The sequence below is a fragment of the Orycteropus afer genome, unplaced genomic scaffold (assembly GCF_000298275.1).
Source record: "Orycteropus afer afer isolate SDZICR_OR568_19922 unplaced genomic scaffold, OryAfe1.0 scaffold00617, whole genome shotgun sequence".
NCBI lineage: Eukaryota > Metazoa > Chordata > Mammalia > Tubulidentata > Orycteropodidae > Orycteropus > Orycteropus afer.
The window spans coordinates 707300-731892 of record NW_006922204.1 but is presented as its reverse complement, the minus strand read 5'-3'; the positions used below and the strand labels follow the sequence as shown (position 1 = coordinate 731892).

Genomic DNA, 24593 nt, shown 5'->3' with positions numbered 1-24593 from the left:
ACTAATCTTTCCACTTGCTGTTGTCAGTTTGATTTCACACAGATCTTAACAGAGCCCCATGCTCAAGGCAGACATTCTATACTAGTTAAGCTAGTGTTTGGTTTTAAGAGGACTTCAGGGGATATTTTTGGTCTAAGGTTTAAAGATTTTTTTCTCAGGGCTATAGTTTTGGGGCTTCATCAATCCTCCATAACTCCAGAGACTCCAAGGTCCATGAGATTTGAAATTCTGTTCTGCACCCCCCTCTTTTTTTCCCCTTCCCTCAGGATTTCGAAACTAAGATCAAAATGTTCGGTAATGGTAGCCAGGCAGCACCTAGCTCGTGGGAAAGGAGGCAGTTGTTCAGAGATAATTAACCACATATTCCACTTCTCCCTCTTATTCCTGACTCTCCTTTTTCCTCTGTTGCTCCAGGTTATTAGAGAGCAACTGTTGTGCCTTGACTGTCTGTGTGACAGCTTTCAAGATCCCAGGCACCATATGTAAAACAGGAGCACTAAATACATTATTAGTTCAATTAACTAGGATGCCCCATGAAACCATGACCTTAAACCTCCAAACCAAGGAAAACCCCATGAGGTGTTTGGCTGTACATAAGCAGCCTAACAGGTACTCGTTCATTCATTCGTTCGTTCATTCATTCATCCATTCAATCACTGTCCTTGTTGTAAATATATCTATCACACAACCTTTGCCAATTCAATTTTGTAGAGGTGTATAACTCACTGACAGCAAGTACAATAATCAGCTGTGTAACCCTACCCTTAATCAATGAGACTTTTCCATCACTGTAAAGCAAAACTCAGTGACAATCTGTTAACATAACAAGTGCTTAAGAAACACTTCATAATTGTAAATTGTAAATTGTAAATTAAGAGGCTACAAATGAATATTTTTAAATGGTCCCTTGCCTTTAAGAATATATTTTAAGTGTTGTTGTTGTCGTGTACCGTCAAGTTGGATCCAACTCATAGCGACCCCTCCTTGGGTTTCTGAGGCAGTATCATTATGGAAGTAGATTGCCCACCCTTCCTTCCGATGAGCGGCTGGTGGGTTTGAATCACCAGCCTTCTGGTTAGCAGTCAAGTGCCTTAGGCACTATGCTACTAGAGCTCCCTTACATTTTAAGTACTCCTACAAAAATTATAACTAAAACCAAACCAAACTCACTGATACCAAGTCAATTCCAACTCATAGCCACCCCTATTGGGTCTCCAAGGCAGTACTAGATTTACAGAACTAGATTGCCCAGTCTTGCTTCTGCGGAGAGGCTGGTAGGTTTGAACCACCAACCTTCTGGTTAGCAGTCAGATACCTTAGGCACTGTGCTACCAGAAATCCCGTGTATATGTATGTGTATATGGATGTTTGTGAATATATGTATGTATGCTTGTGAGTGTGTATTTATCGATATCTACGTATAAAATGCACTTGAATACTATTAGAAACATATTTCTTCTGAACTGACAATGAGCTAAGTACTAACATGACCACATCTTAAAGTTACAATACTTAGACTGCTTTTAAGTGAAAAGTTTATTTATCGTTTAGGGAAAAAATAGTTACTTTTAAATTTTACCCTCAAAACAAACAACTGACATAAAGGTTCAGAAAAATAAGAGGACAAAGAATTGTGAGGAGCTAAGTTTATTGTTTTCATAAAAGACACACAGACATATATATGAATTTATGGTAAAAACAAAATTGACAAAAGTAGATAAACCAGGTAATTTCACCAAATTATCTCACCTTGTTCCCCAACTTAAATACTTCTTCCAGGTTGGTGCTATTGGTGTTTATCATAATTGAATCTGTATCTCCATAAATAACTTCAAGATTCATCTAATGCAAAGCAAAATGTATAAACATTATATAACAAATACACAGTGACCATTATATATAATGAAACAAGGACTCTTAAGATTTTGCATACAATAGAAATTACAGGTTCCACTGACTTTTCAAAGCTTTGTTTATTATTATCCATATTGTCAGGGATGATCAAGTAAAAATTAAGCTCTTATAAACCAAACAGGCAAGCACTACCACATTTTAAAAAATTTTCTTAAAACAGAGTAAGAGACTAGGAGGAGGGGGTCTGTATTTACCCACCATACCACATGTTGAGTGGTCATGCCAATTCAAGAAATAGAAACACAATGGAGTTTTACAATTCAGGGGCACAAATCTATACTAAATTCTTAACAGTTTCAAACAGTATTTAATAGAATATGAAGAGTGCCAAAAAAAATCAATCATAACAAGTAACACTAGAACACATACAGTATAAAGGCCTGGAAATAAACTCTAATTAGCACTGTTACTAATTTGCTTGAAACACTCACACATAGGCTTCAAGCAGCGGCTAGATCATATCAGTGTTGGTAAAAGAAAAAAGCTATAATCCATTAGAAGGGATTATAAATGTAAACTAGGCATCCCAAGAAGCGATTTCCAGTCTGTTTGGGTTACAATTTTCCTTGAATACAAAAAACGTCACCAGGTATGATATTTAAGAGTTGTTATATAATGAAAATGCTCAGCATTACCTTCTGTACCATCTCTTTCGTATGCATCAAAATCTACATGAAACAAAAAAGTCAACATTAATGCATTACACATTTGCAAAAACGTAAATACAAGTACACAGAGATAGGTAATTCCCAATGATTTCCCATTTCCAAATATTTTTAAAGCTCTTGATGGTTCTCTAATTATTATCCACAATATAACAATAACATCAACATCGTCTAAATAGAAGGTTATGCTGACTGTTAGCCAGAGACCGCAGCTGGATATATATCTCCCTTTAATACGCATGCAAAATAAAAGTATCCCTTTATAACGTGACAAAAAGGCAATCTGTTCTCATTACTGGTGCAAACAGTTAACATGCTCAGCTGCTGTCCAAAAGGTTGGGAATTTGAGTCCATCCAGAGATGTCTCAGAAGAAAGGCCTGATAATTTACTTCCAAAACAAATCAGCCCCTGCAAACCCTATGGAGAACAGTTCTACTCTGATCTACTCAGGGTCCCCATGGGTCAGAACTGACTCAGTGGCAACTGGAACTGAAAATTCTCAATACTTTTCATTATGTAAATAGAGCTGCATCGCTTTTAAAAAATAAAAATAAAAAAAGGCCTGACAGAACATTTCAAAGCTGGAAATTCTTACTCATGGTATTCAGGAGCTTAAAAAGTAAAAACTATACAGCCTAGATTTAAATTCTCTAAACTGTAAATTCCTTGAAGGCAGAGCTGGTATAGGAGTCCAGTACGATATTGGGATCCAAACATTTGGTTAAGTGAAGACATACAGGTTAATATCTAGAGATGGGTCAGTCCCCCAGCCAATATAGCTATAAACTAGGGATATACATGCTGTATTGCGGATATAGAGTAAAATAGACCTAGATTATCTTGGACCAGATCAGAAGTAACACATATCACATAAATAAAAACCCAAACCCACTGCCATCAAGTCAATTGCAAAGGCCCCTAAAAAAATAGTAACAGGACATACAATGAGCACTCAGTATATATGTGTGGACTGACCCAGTGGCTGCAACAATGGACTCAAACACAGTTAACAATTGTGAGGATGGCACAGTACCAGGCAATAGGTTGTTCTGTTTGTACATAGTAAGATCACCATGAGTTAGAACTGACTTGGTGGCACCTAACAACGAGAAGATATTTTTACACACACACAGTATTTGTGCCAGATAATGTGCTTGGAGTATCTTGTATGTTTCCTCATTTCATTCTCCAAGATCCCCAAGAGACAGTTCTTATTGATATCCTCATTTGTCAGATGCAAAAGACAAAGCAAAAGTAATTAACTTGCCCCAGAGTAAGCAAAAGAGCAAGGATATTGCCCAGGCAGTTTGACTCCAGAGCAGGGGGCTTTAGTCACTCTGTGCTATTGCCTCTTCAAAGCATCAGTCTAAACCAGAAGTCACTTTCCAATGGACCAAGCAGAAGATTGATTTGTATTTCTTTTCCTACCCTACTTCAATAGTCTTCCCTGTAAACTAAGGTCAAACAGAGCCCCATCATCTTGACCTTCGAGTATCTTTTACAGCGACTCATTTGTTCTGCCCCCCTCCCCTTTATTACTGTCTCCCAACTTTGTTTAAATGTTCACTGTCCTATGTTCTTAGGGAAAAAGGCGGTTTCTTGTGGTGGGGGCAGAGGGGTATTTGGGATTCAGATAAGGCTAAGCCAATGGTTTTGTTGTTGTTGTTGTTGTTATTTGCCGTCGAGTCGGCCCCGACTCATAGCGACCCCTCCTTGGGTTTCCGAGGCAGTATCACTACGGAAGTAGGATTGCCCAACCTTCCTTCCGAGGAGTGGCTGGTGGGTTTGAACCGCCAGCCTTCTGGTTAGCAGTCAAGTGCCTTAGGCACTATGCTACCAGAGCTCCTAAGCCAATGGTTTTAGTGCTTAAAAAAAACAAAAATAAACAATCATGCCTGGCACAGTGGCTAAAATTTTTTAAAAAGCTCCTGAGATGATTCTAATGTTGCAGGTACAGTTAAGGACCACTGGTATAAGATAATCATGCTAATTCCATTCTGCAAAGCTTGAACAGTTTTAGGCATGTGCATGTGATGACATAATCCTGGACAATCAGAGGTAAGGTGAAGTCCACTAGGAAGCTTCCTTCCTGATGAAAAGATAAGTAGGAAGAAAAACTGCCCTTTAGATTGAGGGTTGCTTGGAGCTATGTCAACCATCACTGTGACCATGAAGGGCCATGCCTCAGGAGGAAAGCTAGCATGCCAAGGCCAGACTACAGGCAGAAAACACCTGAATCCATGGGGATGCTGTTGTGCCAATGAATTAACCAATGCATACCTCTACTGCAAAACTCTAACTGGCTTTGCTGTTGTTATTAGCTGCCATCAAGTTGGTCTCGACTCATGGCAATCGCATGTACAACAAGGTCCTATCATTGTGCTCCACATGGTTTTCATTGGCTGGTTTAAGGAAGTAGATCCCCAGGCTTTTCTTCCTCATCCACCTTAGTCTGGAAGCTCCACTGAAACCTATTCAGCATCACAGCAACAGGCCTCCACTGACAGATGGGTGGTAACCAGGTATGAAGTGCACTGGTCAAGAATCAAACCTGGGTCTCTCGCATGGTAGGTGAGAATTCAACCTCTGAACCACCTCTCCAATTGGCCTTAGGTCTCATCAACTCACCGTGCATACCATTACCAGTCTCTTAAATGTTTTCAATGTCATCCCACTATCTCTAAGATCAAGCACAAACTCTACAATTGTACTCAAACTCCTGTTCCACCTTTATAGCCTGTTTTCCCTTAAATAAACCCTCTACCAGGCAAGAAAAATCTGAGTCCTCCAACAGTTACCACACACAGACTCCTCTTGCCTTTGCTCATACAGTGTCACCTGTCTGCAACTTCTTCACCAGACCTCTTCTCAGCTCAAGTCCTGCCTCCTCCATAAAGCCCGAGCTGACCATATAGGGCCAGCCCAGTGATTTCATCCTCCTCATTTGTGCTTGCCCCATTCTTCTGGTCCTTAAATGATGCTAGATATTATTAGTTGACAGTCTGTCCTCTTCCCAACTAGACATACGCTCCTGAAGGTCAGAGCCCATTTCTTTCACCTCTTTATATCACATGTATGTGCCCATCTCCAGGCTTCACATATAACAGACACTCAAAAAACTGTTTCTAGTTGACTGATAGGTCTCAGTAATCCCAATTACTTTTCCACTAGACACTAAAATCAAGTTAATTTATAAAAAAAAAAATCCACTCTCCTCTCTATCTTCAATTTTTAACATTTAAATTACATGGAAATGCATTATGGGATCCTTTGGGAAAAGGGCAATAATGAGATCAACCCAAGTCAAGTTAATCATAGTGAGGACGGAGCTACTTATTCAAGAGTTCTTTTCACCCCCGGCCCCTTCTACCTTGCGGAGCTTCATCTGCCTCATCACAATGGGCAACTCCATAAGGTAGGTGTTAACTACTAAGTAAAATACTTGAGGAGCAATTTGCCAACCTTTCACTGCAATTCTGCATATACAGCAACTAGTTTCTGCTACTCTTCTTTAGCTGATGAGACCTAAAGTCAATTGATCCAAACATACTATGTCATCTCTGAGGGCACCTTCAATGTGAACTGGCAACCTTCCTCTTCCAGATCCATCACCCACCCCTACTATATCCTGCCACCAACTCACAACCATTTATACACACAACCTAAGGGCTGCAATCAAAACAATTTTCCCTTGTTAGTTGTTCTGCAGAGAAATGGTTAACAAACTATGCAAACTATAAAGACTAGACAACAACTGCTTTTTTTCACCTAACAGTTTATCTTAGAGATTATTCCATATCCACATATAAAGAATTCTTATTCTTTTTTAATGACTATATAGTATTCCATTGTATGAACAGAGCAGACTTTATTTAACTATCGTTGTTAGTTGCTGCTGAGTCAGACCCATGTAACAGAACAAAATGTTGCCCAGTCCTGTGCCATCTCCATGACTGTCACTATGTTTGAGTCTATTGTTGTGGCTACTATGTCAATTCATCTTACTGAGGTTTCCCTTCTTTGCGCTGGCCCTCACCTTTATCAAACATGAATGTCCTTTGCTAGCAATAATGGACATGTAATACAGGTTGTTTCTCATCGTTTACCATTATAACCATACTTCAAAAAATAATCCCTCTTCCCATGTAATTTGCAAATCTGCCAGTAACAGGACAAACTCCTACAAGTAGACTTACTGAGTTAAAGGTTATACAAACATAACTACAAAGCTCTCCATGGAGGTTGTACCAATGTCTGTGGGTACTTTGAATCATACCATTTTTCCAGTTGACCTCAACCACAGCTGGTAATAATGATATGTCTCAGGTTCAAGGTCCTCAAAACTTATCAAATCTTCAGTCTATTCCATATAGACTAGTTGGTCTATTCCCAACCAGGCTGACACCCAACTTCTCATGTTTCTTCACTAAACAGTTCTAGATATTGAGTGTCACAGTACTCATCTAGTCTAACAAAGTTTACCCAAGTGCTAATGAGCAGGATCACCCCAAAGCTGCCCTCAGGCCAACCCTCAATTTAAACTGCTAGGAGTCACTGGGGAAGGCTCAGCCACTGCATAGGCAGTGGGCTGGCCCAAGAGGGCTGGCAAATTCTCAGCACCTAGCAGATAGCTTAGTACATAGTAACTATTAATAAACAGCTGTGAGATGCTGAATGAAGAATCCTAAGGGGAAGGCAGCATTATAAGGCCATTTTACAGATGAGGAAAATGAGATTTTTGGCCAAAGTAACAAAGCTAGTCAAGAGCTTGAACTAGAAAGCTGGACTTTGTGCTTCATTTTTACATTACGTACCACTGCCACGTTAAGAAGCTCATACCACATGAATGTTCTAGAAGCCAACAATCAAAAACTTATACATTACAGATATTTTCCCCATGAAAGAAATACATTTAAAAAAGAAAAGCCACAGGAACCCAAAAAAGTCTACTGGACACAAGGTACAGTGATTACAAGATGACCATTCATAAGTTCATGTCAAATGACAAGCCTACTATTAAGGGAACTCATTCTGACAGAAAATCATTTTATAAGTACCAACAGCTAGAAAACAGGGCTATAAAGGCTTGCTAAATTCATTAATAAGGCAGTCTGCAGTTATCTGATTTCACAGCAACACCTGCATATTTATCTACTCATTACCAATTGGATGATGGAATTTTTTCAAGCACATTTCAAAAATCTGCCAACTTCAAGTGTAAAAAAATAAACTTTGTGGTTAATTTTTCCCTTAACAAAGTACAGCTGTTGAGAATAATTGTTCAAGATCTTACCCTGTAATGTCAACTGCAGCAGAACAAAGAGTATTTAATTAGCAAATCTATCCAGTAATTCAACACCTATTATATAAAATGCCTTCGTGATTTTATTCAGGATAATTTGCTAAGAGGGTTATTACTGACATTCAGATGGAATTTAAAATTCCTACGCAAGTCGAGTCATAATAGCAGTAATGATCTCCCCAATCAGGAGATTCGGTGTCACACAAGGCTCTCTTGCAATGCAGCAGCCGATTTCCTGACTTCTTAATTCCTGGGCTCAGTTCAGTGAGAGCCCTTCATACCGATATTTCAGTCAGCAATACATCTTTAATGGGACTCTATTAAAATACCTAGAACAAAAATGACTTTTTTTTTTTTTTTGGTTAAAAAGAATGACAGCACTGCCATCATATCAATCATTGCCAGCTCTGCAGAACAGCGCCATTAGGGGAAAAGAGCAAGGGGAAACAGGAAACGGGTGGGGTGGGGAGAACAGTAATTAAAATAATATGAAAAGGTATTCTCACCCTGATCTGAGCCTCTCAAGGCTGGAGAAGGGTGGTGGGGTCTAAAAAGGAAATTTTAAATGCATATATCAAAAACTGTTTTCTAAAGAAAATAATTTGTTCAGGAATACACCCACCATAGCGTTTACTAAGCAGAAAGAACACACTAGTTATGCCAAGGTTAATGACAGAAGCAACCTAAGACCAGCTACTACTGCTATGTGTGTATTTATTTATAGGTTCTCCTAGCAAGTCCAGGATAAAGCCTGGGTCTTCATGTTTTCGTAAAACAGAAAACTATGGCCTTGCAGTACACTCAAAGGTTACTAAATATTTTTAGATGCCACCACAGACTGAAAGAGTGCTTATTAACACTAAATGAGAGAAAATATCAAATGTCCACACTTTAAAAAAATGAAAAGCTGAAAGGTCCTATTCCAAAAAGCGTATGCTTTACAGTAATACCTCCTAACAAGAAACCCACGTTGGTGTATGATGCAGATATTGAACATGCTGAAAACCTACAAATTAAGAAAATACTGTGGAAGGTCAAATCCTAAACAAATAATTCGTAAACAGAATGACAACTGAAATCTCAATGGCTTTAGGAATCTTCCGTTAGTGAAGATATAAAATTAGAAATAAATTAGATTTTTTTTTCAAAAACTACATTAGCGTAATAGGGATAGCAAAATGAATAGTTTTGAAGGATAGGAAAGAGAAAAGCAGAAGAAATATAAATATTATGATATTTGGTAATCCAACCATTTTCTAAGATTTCTCTATTCCTAATTTTCATAGTTTCCACGTCAGGCTCAATAGTTACTCAGTTCTCCCATTGGACAAACACTTATTTCACCCTCATTATATTAGACTTCCTTTTTCCAATTTTCCTATTACCTGTTACTCTTACATGTGTGTCTACTCTGTAAGATGCTCAAGGAACAAGGGGCTATGGATTTAATAAGTATCCTTTCTAGCTCTACCACTTAACACTAGTGTGACAATGGGTTATTTACTGCTGTTAAGCCTTAGTTTCACCTTCTCTAAAACTGGAAAAATACTACTACCAAGTTCCCTGAGCTAGGCGGGAATAAAAAGAACTATATGCTGAATAGAGAAAATGTTATAGAAAATATTAGTGTTTTGTTTTGTTTTTTAAAAGTCAGAGGGCTAAAATCTGACTACTTATTTAAACAGCCAATTACTACCAAAGTCATTTGGAAACAAGTAGTTTCTCTCTTTAGGCCTCACTTACAAAATAAAGAGATTGAGTTTTCTTTTAGATTTAAAAATCCAGAATCCAAGTATGACATATAGAAATGACTCTTTGTTATATCTGGTTGTTTTATCTTTTAATCACATTCATTTCTTTAATATTAAGGAAAAAAAAAACACTGCCACTGAGGCGATTTTGACTCATAGTGACCCCCACTGGGTTTCCAAGGCAGTAAACCTGTATGGAAGGAGAATGCCCCATCTTCCTTCCTCCAAGCAGCTAGTGGGTTTGAACCGCCAACCTTCTGGTTAACAGTCAAATGCCTTAGGCACTGTGCCATCAGAGCTTCTTTAATATTAAGAAAAGGAGGCACTAGTATATCAAGCAGGAGCTCTGGTAGCGTAGTTCCTAAGGCACTTGACTGCTAACCAGAAGGCTGGCGGTTCAAACCCACCGGCCACTCCTCAGAAGGAAGATGGGGCAATCCACTTCCATAGTGATACTGCCTCGGAAACCCAAGGAGGGGTCGCTAAGAGTCGGATCCAACTCGACAGCACATAACAACAACAACAACAGTATATCAAGCAAGGAGCTCTGATGATGTAGTGGCTAAGGCATTTGGCTGTTAACCAAAAGGTAGTGGTTCTAACTCATCAGCGACTCTGTTCAAGAAAGATGAGGCAGTCTGCTTTTGTAAAGATTTACGCCTTGGAAACCCAATGAGGGTCACTATGACTTGGAGTTAACTTGATGGCAGTGAATTCATTTTTTTTTTTTTTTTTAAATATATCCAACAAAGATAATTACCAATACAAGGATACATTTCCATATTCTAGGTTGCTTTTTAGGGTGGTTGGAAAATACTAGAACTATGTAAGCTCTCACAAATTTGTCAGCACATATTATTTATACACTCAATATAAATGTGTGGCCATGTATACAATAATGGTGTCTGGGTGGCACAAACCGTTTGTAATTGTCAACTAACATAAAGGTTGATAGATGGAACCCACCCAGGAGCCATGGAAGAAAGGCTTGGTAATCTGTTTCTGTAAAGATTACAGTCAAAACAACCCCATAAAACACTTCTACTCTGTAATCATGGGGTCGTGATGAGTTGGAATAGACTCACTGGGAACAGGCTATATGTATAATACATAAAACCACCTAACACCTTCTACTGAGACCTCTTCTTCCTCCAAAGAGTATATATACACCTATACATCAGGGTTTCTCAACCCCGGCACTAATGGCATTTTAGGTTGGATAATTCTTTGTCGTGGGAAACTGTCTTGTACATTATAGGATGTTCAACAGCATCCCAGGTCTTTACCCACTAGATACTAGTAGTACACATACACCTGAACCGTGACAACCCAAATTGTCTCCAGATATTGCCAAAATCACCCCTAGATGATAACCACTAATATACACTGATGACTCTCCAGGCCCACAGTCAATTGTCTGTCCTGGAAGCATTCATTCTGAACTCTACCCATCTCCTCCAAAGACTCGACCCACTCCAAACAGGATAAACGGCCCTTCCAAGAACCTTCAACTAAAACAAAGGGCCAATTTCCTTTCTAATCCAGTGAATTCGTCCAATGAGTTCACAAGTCCTATACCACATTGTAACTTTCCAAGATGGCTTCTCTTCTGCATGTGCACATCCTTACCTCAAACTCTCACCACTCCTCACCCAGCCTGCTTGTCTCCAGCAGCACCGCTTGCCAAGCCAATCTTCACACTCTGCAAGTGTGCCTTCTAAAACACAACACCTTCACTCTTTCCAATGAAATTCAGGCTCCTTGGCTGGACCTGAGAATTCTGATCTAGTTGATGCTTGCTTGATCTTCCGAAACTTCCCACATGCATCCTCTGATACAGCTTTCCTGAAATATTTGGGGTTCACTGAACAGGCCATGTCCTTTTCTTGCCTCTGTGCTTTTCACATGCTGTTTCCCCACCACGGTTAAAAGAGTGAGCTCAGAAGTTAGGGGGCCTGGCTTCAAAGCCCAATGGTACGGCTCACAACTATGTGACCTTGAGCAAACAGTATAACCTCTCAAAGTCTCCAATTCCTCACCTGTAAAATGGAGATAACAAGTTAACCTTCCTTATAATAGGGCAACTGTGAGCATCAACCTTAACAACACATATAAACTATTTTGTAAAGTTTCTGATACATGGTAAGTGCTCGGTAAGTGTTAGGTATTATTACCTTACAGCTACTTATTTTACAAGGAACCGTGTCAGAAAAGTCTTCTCGGAACTCCTGAACCCAATGATATTAACGAGTATGCTCCCCCAAAGTACCCTATGCAAACTGCAACACACCACTCTATTATAAAAGTTCAGATTAAGAGACTAAAAAAAAATTGAAGTGGAAGATCATGGCTTGGTCATCACACCTAACATAATGCCTGGCACATAATAGTAGTTCAATAAATACTCCTTTCCTAGGCTCTAGTTTTAAGCAGGCCTGGTGGCATAATGGGTAAGCGTTCAGCCACCAACCTACCCAGCAGCTCTGTGGGAGAAAGACCCGGCAATCTGTTCTAGTAGAGATTACAGCCTAGGGAATCCTGTAGGCAGTTCTACTCTGTCACATGGGTCGCTCTGCATTGGAATTGACTTGAGAGCACCCAACAACAGGTAAAGGAAAAAACTCCAAGTGGAGCAAAGCCACTGATCGATGAGTGCATCTCCACAACAACAGGACGCTAAGGCCAGCTACAAGCAGCAGCAATTAAACCCCCACACAGCACACATTTAAATGCTAGCTCGTTCCATGTAAGAAATGTAGAGTGAATCAGTTTTAACCCCACATTCAAACACAAGGCAAGTTACATCAACAAATATTTATTCAAAAGAAATAAATTTCTACCCCAATGATAAAGCCTCTGTAATTATAAACTTGACTAATGTGTACCTCTCCCATATAACTCTTGTTCCCAGATAAACTGATTTGTTTTAAATCCTTAATTTACAACCTAGACATTCCAGTAGCTCATGTGTAAAGAATATAAAACATTCTGAATAAGCATTGCTTTCTGAAAGGTTTCTCCTCCCCAAAAGACAACATTTAATGATATTTATGAATATCTTTCAATTATTGCCCTACAATTTGACAGGGCTCTAATTTTGCTCTAAAAACTTTTAAAATACCACAAATTATGGCTTTGAATACATGAAGTAAAAAGTGAACTTCTCTCATCTTCTAATTTGTGGCCCCCAACACAAACATTAATTCATCTTGTGGATTTTTCAAAACCCACTTTACATTCTGACTTTTAAAAACTCCGTTTTCACCTTTAAAGAAACTTTCCTTTTACAACACTCTTATTCTCTATTCCTCTTCCACTCCAACCTCCAGTTCGGAAGCCCAGAGCCCATATGTTTCACTTGAACTTACGTGCATTACTGCCATACTTAGGATTGTATCTAACACAGGACCCTGGAGAGCTTGTAGAGCTGGCATTAAAGCACACTTGAATCAGCTCTACCCACCAACATAAGAGTTCAAGTACGAGCTGACCCTCTTAACTACTAAATTCCCAGCACAAAGCTCTAAGATACTAAGATTCAAAACTAGAGCAGAAGATATTAACCTAAGGTCAAAAAAATCTGCAAATCCCAAGAAACTGGAAGGAAAACTCTGAATGTGTGCCTATATACATTTTTCTAGGTAGAAGGTCTACATGTTTCATCCAGTTCTCAAGGGAGTCCACAAGGAACTTTAAGAAAGGACAAAATTCCAAATTGCAATTTTGTTCAAATAAAAGCTCCACTATAGATGTTCCAATTGACCATAAAACAGAGCTTCCCGATCTCTGAGAATTCACATTATGTCCATGAGACTAGAAACACACCAGCCAACAGTCCTTGGCTCTTCCACGAACTGGCCATTTTCAGCCCCTACAGTGTATTTCCCTCACAGAAAAAGATATCGTGTCAAAAGGTTCAGAGTTGGCTCCCTGATTGACTCCTCACCTAACTCATTTGGGGGGCTAATTAAGACATGGCCAAACTCTGTCCGTGCTTTAGTGAACATCAGCGCTCAAGCAAGTTTCACACACCCTGATTAAAATTGACTCAAAGTGTCTTACTTCAGTAATCACTTAGACGGAATGAATTTTACATTAGTGGGATCAAGCATGCACCAGGCCTCAGTGGAAATGAAAAGGGCTTATAGTAATAGGATTTATAAATCCACCCATTAGGTTAATGGCTAAATGATTTACATGTAACTTTCTCCCCCACCCCGCCTTCCCTCACCCTTTAACTCAGTAAAAACTATGCTTGGCATTTTCCACTGCAGTGCCACACACAAAGGAAATAGCCTTTCTATTTTGGGACATTCTAATTTCTAATAATGGCTTGGGTAGCTACCATTAACTCTTTCAAAGCACAAATAATTGACTAATAAAATTAAGTATTCTATAAGGCCTGAAAGTGCTTAATTGATCATAATTGTCTATTTGAGAAGAAGGCGTCAGGCCGGCTATGCTCAGATAATGAAGTTGGGCAATTCTGAAACACTGCAATCAAGATAATATGTACAGCTAAAAAGGACATTAGCATTTTCTAGAATCTGCAACATTTTCTTTATAACTGAGGTCATGGGAAAATCAGACTAGAAAACTTTGAGCTTCTGGCTACCACAAATGGCAGATGTAACTAACAGCTCATCACTTGTACCTGGACTGATGCTTAAAAGGGGAAGAGCACAGAGCTGGCGGCCTGGAGAGACTGAAGTTGGATAGTGACTGAGATGTTGCTGCTACCATTTTGACAGAAGCATTTTTGATTTCTTGAAAGTGCGTTTTTAGGATCAGAATACAGAAAGAAAGTCATTTGGCGGTTCATCACTGGTTGGAGGAAGGAGAACTTTCTGAGCCCCACACCTAAGAAGGCAACTCCCTTGGTTCAATGCTACTTCTGCTTCTACAATGATCTGTTCTATAATGATCATACTGTCTATATGCTCTTCTGTGGTAACACTTTTTATTTATTTACTTACTTATTTACTCACTTATTTGTTTGTTTTCACAAAGTAGTATCCTTTGCCCTACCATTTTACTAGGCCAAGAAGCTCTAAGAGCTAGCTATAATTAAAATATGTAAGGATCCCCCTTCAAAGAAAAAAATTTCTTCAGAAAGACCTCCTTTGAGGAAAATGTAATTGTGTCCAACTACCCAGTGATACGTTGTTGTAGGCATATGTTTAAGCAAGCCTCTAGAAATAAATATGGTTAAGAATTAACCAAGTATTATACAGTCAATTTTCATTACAAAGGGAATCCATATTTGTGAATCCACCTCCTCCCAGAAATTTACTTCTAACCCCCAAAACAATAGCTGGTGGTGCTTTTGTGATTATTCATGGACATGCACAGAATGATGAAAAATCTGAGTAACCCAGCGTGCATGCTTCCAGCTGCAGTCAAACAAGGCAAGCTCTGCCTTCTAGCTCCAGCTCTTCTACGGTAAACGAATGTCCTTTTCATGGTCTATTTAGTGCAACCATGTTTTTCACAATTTTATGCTTTTTATTGGTGACTGTGCTATCTCAAATGGTCCCAAGGGTAGTGCTGAAGTGCTGTCTAGTGTTCCTAAGGACAAGAAGGCTGTGACGTGCCTTAAAGAGAATGTGTTAGATGAGCTTAGTTCAGGCACGGTTCGTAGTGTTGTATGCCATGAGTTCAATTTGAATGAATCAGCTACACACACACATACACACAAACACATATATAAAATAAACTGCCTTTAAAGAGAAACACACATAAAACAAGATTGTGTGTTCACTGGTTGATGAAAATACTGTGACCAGCAGCTTACAGGAACCTAACTCCATACTTCCCTAGGAGCAATGGGTAAGTGTTCACTAATTAGTGTTCACAGAGACTTCATAGACCATAACCACCACAAGAATGGACTATATTCACTCTTTCTCCTGTTCTATTATCTTCTGTACTTTTCCTGAGGAGATATTCAGGGAAATTTTGAAAGAAACAGGTATCAAGTTGAGAAAAGGCATTTTGAATTGAGGTTCAGAATATGAAGAAGATAAAATATCAACATAAAGGTAATGGAAGACTTGGATATTCACTGCTTTTAAAAAAAAATCTCCTTCCCTTTTGAGCTTTATGAACTCCCACTGTCTAATCTGGCCAAGGCTCAAGCACTTGATATGCATTACAGCAAGCACTGTATTTTCTTTTCACTTAGGACCTCAAAAAGTAGTCATTCATTCATTTACTCACAAATATCTACTGAACAAAAAGTGACTGGTTCGGACATGAGCCCTTCCCTCTTATAATTCATAACATTCATTGGAGCAGACAATCATATAGACAATTGGGGGAGGATACACACACACATACACATAATAAGGGCCCCTAGGGTGAGAGTTAGAAAAAAGTTCTCAGAAGTAGATATATAAGGGGAAGATGAGTCACAAGGAAAAGGGGCTAGAAGGAAGAGTGTGTGTGAAGATCCACAGGCCAGAGGGAAACACTCAATGATGATTAAAGAAAATTAAGTCTTCAAAAAAATAAAAACCTTTTTTGAAACAGGAAGAAAAGAAAAAGTATGGCTAAGGCTAAAATGGTCAGGGGGAGGGGGAGAAGGTGGGAGAGTAGTCCACTGTGAAGGGCCTTGTAAGTCACATCAAGGGCTTTAAATTGGGTATGACATAATCAGACTGACAGTTTAAAGAGGTTTCTTTGGCTATAAAACATGCAGAGAATAGATGGCGGGTGGGGAGTGGTGTCCAAGGAGAAGTAACAAGGCTTGAATAGCATCATAGCAGTGGCTTTGGAAACAGAGAATCAAACATTCGTAAGAAGTAGAATCTACAGGACTTGGCGACTGAGTGGATTTGGTGCTTGAGGAAGAAACAAGAGTTAAGAAAGATACCCATGTGCCTGGCTTAACAACAGGGTGGGACAGTGCTGCCATTTATTGAGACAGGAAATCCCGGAAGAGGAACAGGTTTGGGGAGACCAACTGTAAGTGCAGTTTTGGAACTACTGATTACGATCTATTGATTATTTATCTGTGAAACATCTAAATGGACATCAGAGGGAGGCAGACAGAAGCTAGGATACTCAGCAAGGGAGTGTGGAGAGTTTTAGGTATAAGAAGTTCAATGCTCAACAGAGCTACAATATACGAATAAATCAAAATAATGTCAGCATGCAGATGATAACAGAACCCACTGAAATGGGGACAGAAGGTATAAAGAGAGAGCAAGCAAACTGGCACTCAAAGCAGGGTAATGGTACAAGAGTGGCAGGTGCTCCAGGGGTTTCCCGATCCCTCATTCTTCCTTCACTCCCTTCTCTTCCCCATCAGCTATCAGATCTCCATTCTCTCTGTGACAATTGGCAGGTGCCATACAAACCCAGGAGCTCTGGTAGCGTAGTGCCTAAGGCACTGGACTGCTAACCAGAGGGCTGGCAGTTCAAACCCACCAGTAACTCCTCAGAAGGAAGATGGGGCAATCTACTTCAGTAGTGATACTGTCTCGGAAACCCAAGGAGGGGTCGCTATGAGTTGGGTCCGACTCCACGGCACATAACAACAACAACAACATACAAACCCGATGCCATCAGCCAATCTGATGCAGGCTGCCAGAGTCAGACAGCCAGGCAACACAGTGACCTTTAATGAGAAAGATCCTAACAGGTGGCTAGTGCCTAATACAAATAATTGTATTAAGCCTCCAAACAAGGTCAAAAAAGGAGAGTACCTTGCCTTTTCAAGAGCAACAAAAGAGCTCCAGGCTGCAGCTCAACAGACAGCACGCCAGACCTTTGCACGGCTCCCCTCCTTGAGCACAACAGGGCAGTATGGATGGGCTCAACGGAAGACTGGACCCCAATCAATTTCCTTCACAACTGAAGAGCTCCCCTAGCTCTTGCATAGGCCTCCTTTTCCCTGCCACTCTTCTGCATTCCTGGCGGGAAGCTCTTTTGTATGTCTAGGCTGGTTGCCATTTGGTAGCCGTTAGGATTTATACTTCGACATGAAAGTAAAGTCTTGATGGGTGAGAGGGCTCCCCCTTGGTTTTTAACTTATGTGCTTCATACCCTGAGAGAGAAGCTCTCTAACTCGTAAATGATTAATTGCCTTTGTAACATATTAGATTTTATAACATCAAATACCTCACAGTTTTCATGGACCTTTAACCTCCAAGCAAGCCACTGTTTTGACAGAACAGACAGCTGTAGCTCAAGGGGTGGACGAGGTGGGAGGAGCCTGTGCAACCACTGAAAGACAAACCCTTCGATCAGGGCCCAGAAATTCCACTGCATGGGAAGAAGCCAGTAGCTCTGCTCCCAGCAATAGGATCCCTTTCTCCCTGACCTTTACGTTGGGGGAAAAGGGGGTCTTTTCCCCCTGGTAACGACCTTCTCTGCTCTCACTCTCTTAAACTTTGTGAATGCAAATGGCATGGCTAGAACGAGCCATACACCACTGGCATGTCGGTACCCAGATAAAGAATCCAAGCAGTAGATCAGATTCCTGTCAGCTGCAAAAGAGCCGGCACTTCAGCTGCTTCCCATTCTTTATTTTTAAATGGTAGGATGGGTTCAAGGGCATGGTGGCCTGTCATACAAGAAGAGACTAAAGATTCACAAAGATAAAACCAAAACCCTCGAGGGGTACGCACACACACACAAGACTGGGAACGGAACATGTGCTTTAGAAAAGTTCAGGCAGCATTTAAGAATCAGTTTCGAGTATGTCTCTCTTAGCAACGTGGTAGGGGAAAACTGATTAAGGATCAGAAAATGGTAACCAAACTAACTACAGATTAGTTCTTCATCATTAATTCTCTTGTTACAAATTTATAAACCATTTATTTACAGAATGCTGATGATAGAGCATTAAAATGTTGGGATGTGCATTCAGTGATGAAGTTACCTACACAAACAGTCCCAAGAACCAAAAGAGCACATGAAATTAAATGTAAATAAATACAATTTAAATTTAAATAAATATGTAAAAGGTTAATGCACAGTAAGTTCTTACCTATATATCATACAAAGTCTGTTTACTTTTTTCCTTGTACCACCACCGTGACCACCAGATCCTCCCCAACTATTTCTTACAAGCTGAAGACCAACTTGGATTTTGATGTACAAACTGCTTTTGACGATATTTCATTTTAAAAAGATAAACACTTTAAATAAAAATTAAAAAAAAATGCAAGCCGAAGACACCCTTTTGAGAAACTAAGAAAACAGATGTGGAAGCCATTTGTTTAGATGAAGAGGAATTTTCGCTTTTATAGGAATACAATGATTCATGAAGAGGAAAAAGTCTGTCATCAAGTCTACTTCAATAGATACTCTTGGGTTTGAGGCAGCTTTCTAAATATGGCCAGTGCTTTTCTTCACATCTCATCTCTCCTGAAATATCTCTACTACTAACAAACACTACTTTTATTGTCTTTATTCTTCCAAATTTTCTGCTTAGTTAATATATTGTGCAGGAAAAAAAAATTTAAAAAAATAACTCTGGTAACACAGCATTATATACTTGCTGTATGGCTTAGGTAGCTGGCCGAAAAACCTATTTTCATGATTTATCAAAAACATGCCAGTTTGAGATATCAACACATTAGGAATACAAGAAACCCTGACAATAAATTCTGAAATAACAATAGTCCTTACCCCCAAAAGGAAAGGGGATATATAAAAGAATGGTGATTTCCTAGAACTTCGATCAACGAGCAAAATCTCCTTTCTCCATTTCTATTCTAGTAGAGATGCTAAGAAGAAGTAAAACATGAAAAGGGCATTGAAGTTCAACCTGGGCAACTGTTTAAGCAATTTTCCTCCTCCCATCTTCTGCCCCACACCCAGCAACTGCTCCCCTCGCAGTGGGTCTGTCACTCTCTAAGAGGAAGAAGGTCTCCAGACATGAGGGACTTCCCTTCCTTGCTTTTCTGCCTCCTCAACAAAAGGATAAGGCAAAACCTGACAATGGTGGTCAATTCTGTGGTTTGATAAACAAAAACACACTTCCCTAAACCTTCAGATTCTCCTATGAGCCCAACTAAGAATCACAGATTACTGAGGGTTGAATAGTGTCCCCCGACAAAATCTATGTCTATACAGAAGCTCAGAATGTGGTCTTATTTGAAAACAGGGTTTCTGCAGACATAAATAGATAAGGATTTCCAGATAAAATCATCCTGGATTTAGGGTAGGCCCTACATCCAATGACTGGTGGCCTTACAATAAAAGAAAAGGACACAGAGAAGACAATGGGAAGACAGAGGCAGACACTGGAGCAAGGGGCCTATAAGCAAAGGAATGCTAAGGATTGCTGGCTGCTACCACAAGGTAGGAGAGAGGCAAGGAATAGAGTCTCTCTCAGAGCTTCCAGAAGGAGCCAACAACACTGCTGAAACCTTGATTTCAGTCTTCTGGCCTTCAGAATGTAAGAGAATAAATTTCTGTTGTTTTAAGCCACCAAGTTTGTGGCAATTTGTTCTGGCAGCCCTATGAAAGCAATACTAAGATATAAAGAAATAATTTATTTTCTGTAATGTCCTCATCTGCCAATATTTTTTCATTTTACTTTCTGGAATTTGTATTTTTAAAAAAACAGAGTTTTTAACCAATTCCAAATATAACATAATTTTGAGTATGCATTTTTAAATTATACATATCCCCACTCCCCACCAGGCTATGTCTCAGTCTATAAACCCCCTTAAGCATATGGATATTTTTCTGCATAAAGGATCCATAGCTTTCATCCAATATTCAAAGGAGTTATGGGCCAAAAAAGATTAGACTCTCCCTCCAGAAAAACTTGTAGTGCTTTCATACTTAGGTCGAACCAGTCCTCAAACGGTATATGGAATTGCCTGGGACAATAATTACCCAAGACATTGCCAGTGAATTTAACCAAGAGTGACTGGTTTTTCTGGCTCCTATGCCACACATAAACTGTTTGCTGACCATCCTAAAAATAGGTGTCAACCGTCAGTCACAAGATGAGGGGTGAGAAAACAGATGAACCTTAACAAAGCCATGATCACTATTAGGATGAGTAGGTAATATTGTCAGTACAAAAACAATGTGTAGTTTGGATTAGGAAAATATAAAGGTTGGTTAGTTTGCTGGCTGTCTGGAAAGAATTTTACCCATGATCATAACTTTTATACTTCATTTATTTAGCAAATAAAGAGCTTCTACTACGTGAGACTTATTCTTTACAGGTGCTGGGATGGGGGAAGAGAATGACAGGATCTGATTTTTAAAATGTCCTGCAGGCAGAAGCATAGAGAATGGGGTGTGGGAAGTGAAGCACAGAAGCAGGGAGATGAGCTAGGAGGCTGTTACAATAGTCCAAATGAGAGGGGCTGTGGAGATGGAACAAGGTGCTAGCAGTAGGGCTGGATGGCAAGTAGACAGCACCTGCTGAAGGACTAGACAGAGAAAATAAGGTCCTTGATTCTTCACTTGAGCAATGGGTAGATGGCAATGTTGCTTTTAAGTTCACATTTATGAAATTAGTATGTATAACGCTGATTTTTAAAACTATGTACGAGTAGTTATAAAGTTGGATTGCACATACCCTACCAATGCCAATGAGTCTTACTGGTGGAGATTACAGATTTATCTGACCCTTCCTACCATAGGGCCACATATCGTACACTTGATCAACAATGTGACTTCCTCCAGCAAAGAAAGAACACTATTGCTCTCATTAGCTCCAGCTCCCATACCAGTATTTAAAATTCTTCTCTCCTCTATTTCTAAAGCCTACACTCAACCCTCTTGAATACAACAAATAACCTAACATAGTTCACTCAGAAGATTGAATCTTTAATGGTCAAGGTTTCCTAACTATATCCTTTCCTATCTCAATATACTATTTCCCTTTACAATCTTAGGAGTAACCCTCCAAAAATCCACTAATTCAACAAGTATTCATAATGGGCTCAGCATCGAAGGAAGTATAAAAGGAGTTTCACTGCCATCAAAGAACTTAAAAGACAAATGTGATTACTTCCAACTAAGCAGTTTTCAGTATCTGGCAATAAAAGGAACAGGACTCAATGTCTTGCAGGAATGTAAAAATAGGAATGACTGAGTCAATCACACCAAGTTCCAACTTAGATTTAGAGCACTCACTAGTTGACTCACAAGAGGCAGACTAAAGGAGGTCCACATCAATGGCCTGGTCTATTAAAACTTTCTCTTTGGAGGCAACAGTCTAGTAAGACAAGGAACATGGCACTGGATCTGTGCAGGGAATAGTGCCATTAATATTAAAAGATAGGATTCAGAAAAGGAGGGTGAAAATGGTTGCACAACTTGAATAATATAATGAATGTCTCTGAAATGTACGTGTACAAATGGCTGAACTGGTAATGTTCTGCTGTGTTTATTGTCAACACCAACAAAGATAATAATTTTAAAGATATATTAAAAGGCTGGGCAGTGCTCATGAAAGAAAAATGGGAAGACGGCTTCTGGTATCATCATTTAAATGTCTTTGTCCCTACTCATTGCATTTTAAAGAAAAGAAAGCAATGAGGTACAAAAGTCCAGGCCAGGGATAGACATAATAATCAGAAACCTGTAGACTTTAGTGGCATGACCAATATGTCCTTTATGGCCTAGCTAGCTTTCTCTTCCATTTGTAATTCAGAGTGCCATTCGTCTCTGGTAAGAATGCCACTTCTTCCCTTTCCAACACCTTTCATCTTTTCCTTCCCACTGGTGCCTTTCTTCCAGTTTGTGCAGTATCCATTTCTCCTCAATTAAGTGTTGCTCATTCAGTTGACAAATACTTATGGACAGTCTGCACTGCTCAAGACATTGTGCTAAACTCTCAGAAGATGAATAAACTGCAGTCCATGCCCTTGAGAAACTTGCAACCTACACCTCAATTACTGACAATGGCCCAGTTTCTTCTTTATCTTTTAGGGCTTGCCCCCTAACCTCATGCTCAATGTGTAAAACCTATGCTGCCATGTAGCTTTATTCTCAGAACTCAACTCAAATTTTTCTTTCAAAAGTCAAGAAAGTCTCTTCTAGCGAATATTAATAGTCACTGCTTAGGTTTGTTTCTTCATCAATCATCTGGGCACTTATCTTGATGGAATCAAACAGTTCTTCACTGTTTTCCCCTCGGCATCACTATCCTTCACCAGATCTTAATGGCAAAGTCCATACATGAACACATCTCCAGACACTGCCAAGTTTCCCTTGAGGGGAGAGGGGGAGATGAAAATGCCCACACTGAGAAACACTAACCTAAATCAATGTCTAGAATAATCTCTGTATAATCCCTGTGCACATGCTTAAGAAGTGACTGATTCGGGGACTGCCAGTAAGATGGAGGAATAGTCAGACAAGCTACGCAGACCCTCTTCAACAAAGAAAAGAAAAACGAATTGACAGAGATATAGAAGATAATCCTGGAGCCCTGAGCTTGGAAAGGAACTATACATAAGTGGATCAGGCACCAACTAGTAGAAAAACCTGAACGAAAACAGTGAGTACACAGACAGTGGGAGCTGCGGAGTGTCAGCTACTCTGACGGGACCAACAGCCTGAATATTTTCAAGAAGTGCTGGGACCTGAAAATTGACCTAAAGATCAGCCCTGGTCACCAAGGGCAGCAGGGACGACTGCACTGGTGGCCTATTACTAGGAAGGGAAACAGCAAGGAGGGAGACAAACTGAGCTGTAGACTTTTGGCTGTCCAGAGGGTGCAGCTATTTTGGTTTACAAGCAGCAGCCATTTTGGATATTTAAAGTGACCGAGGATACAACCATTTTGAATGTTTACAAACAGTGGCCATTTTGGATATTTAAAGTGACCAAGGGCACAGCCATTTTGAATATTTACAAGTGATGGCCATTTTGAATTTTAAAGTGACAGCATTTTTATTTGGATTCCAGGGACCTAAGAATAGGCTCCATTTGCCAAGGATAGCAGGAACATATGGGAGGTTGACAATGGGAAAGGAGATAGGTGGTGAGTGTATAAGTGCTGCCAACTAGCGAACAGAGGAGCACAGTACCCAGCTTACATAGATAACATCCAAAGAAAACAAAAATTGTGGGCAAGTCACTCCAACATACAATCACCAATTAAATACAAACACAGAAACACCACAATACCTCGGAGACAACAAAGCATCACAGTCCACACAAAGAAGCAAGATAAAGCAGGAGAAACAAGGGACCAGGATACAGACCCAAAATACATCTCTGAGGGAGACAGAGCATTGGCACTCCCTGATAAGGAATCCAAAAGAATTATATTTAGGTATCTTGTACGAATTGAGAGACAAATTGAGGAAACACAGACAAAACTGAGGAAAACACAGAGAAAGCCTAGAACTATTTCAATAGACAACAAAATGACAAAATAAATGAAAAATTAGAAATGATACAAAATCTACACACAGAAATCCAGAAGATAAATACTAAATTTTCAGAAATAGAGAAGACATTGAATGGGCAAAGGAGCAGAATTGAATCAATGGAAGACACAATTAGTGAGACTGAAGGCAAATACCTCAATACTTCTTTGGAAAGGGATCAATCAGAAAAAAAGATCAAAACAAAATGAAGAAAGCCTAGGGTTCATGTGGGATACCATCAAAAGGAATAACCTACGAGTAATTGGAATTCCACAACAGGAAGAGACAAATAAAACCACAGAAAAAAAATGTCGAAGACTCGTTGGAAGAGAATTTTCCTGGTATGATGAAAGATGAGAATATATCCATTCAAGAAGTCCAACAAACCTCAAACAGGACAGACCCCAAAAGAAAATCACCAAAACATATCATCAAACTCACCAAAACAAAAGACAAAGAAAGAATCCTAACAGCAGCACAGGAAAATCGAAAAGTTACCTACAAGGGGCAACCAATAAGACTAAGTTCAGATTTCTCAGCAGAAAACATGCGGGCAAGAATACAATGGGATGGTATATATAAAACTCTGAAAGAGAAAAA

General features: G+C 39.6%; 1 protein-coding gene across 1 annotated transcript in view; it reads right to left on the bottom strand.

Annotated features, from left to right (window-relative positions):
• The window catches only part of POLA1 (DNA polymerase alpha 1, catalytic subunit), a 431865-nt gene that overhangs the window by 218105 nt on the left and 189167 nt on the right, over positions 1-24593 (bottom strand). The window contains 2 exon segments of the mRNA XM_007956408.1: positions 1750-1842; positions 2550-2582. Coding sequence (XP_007954599.1) covers positions 1750-1842; positions 2550-2582 — 126 coding nt within the window.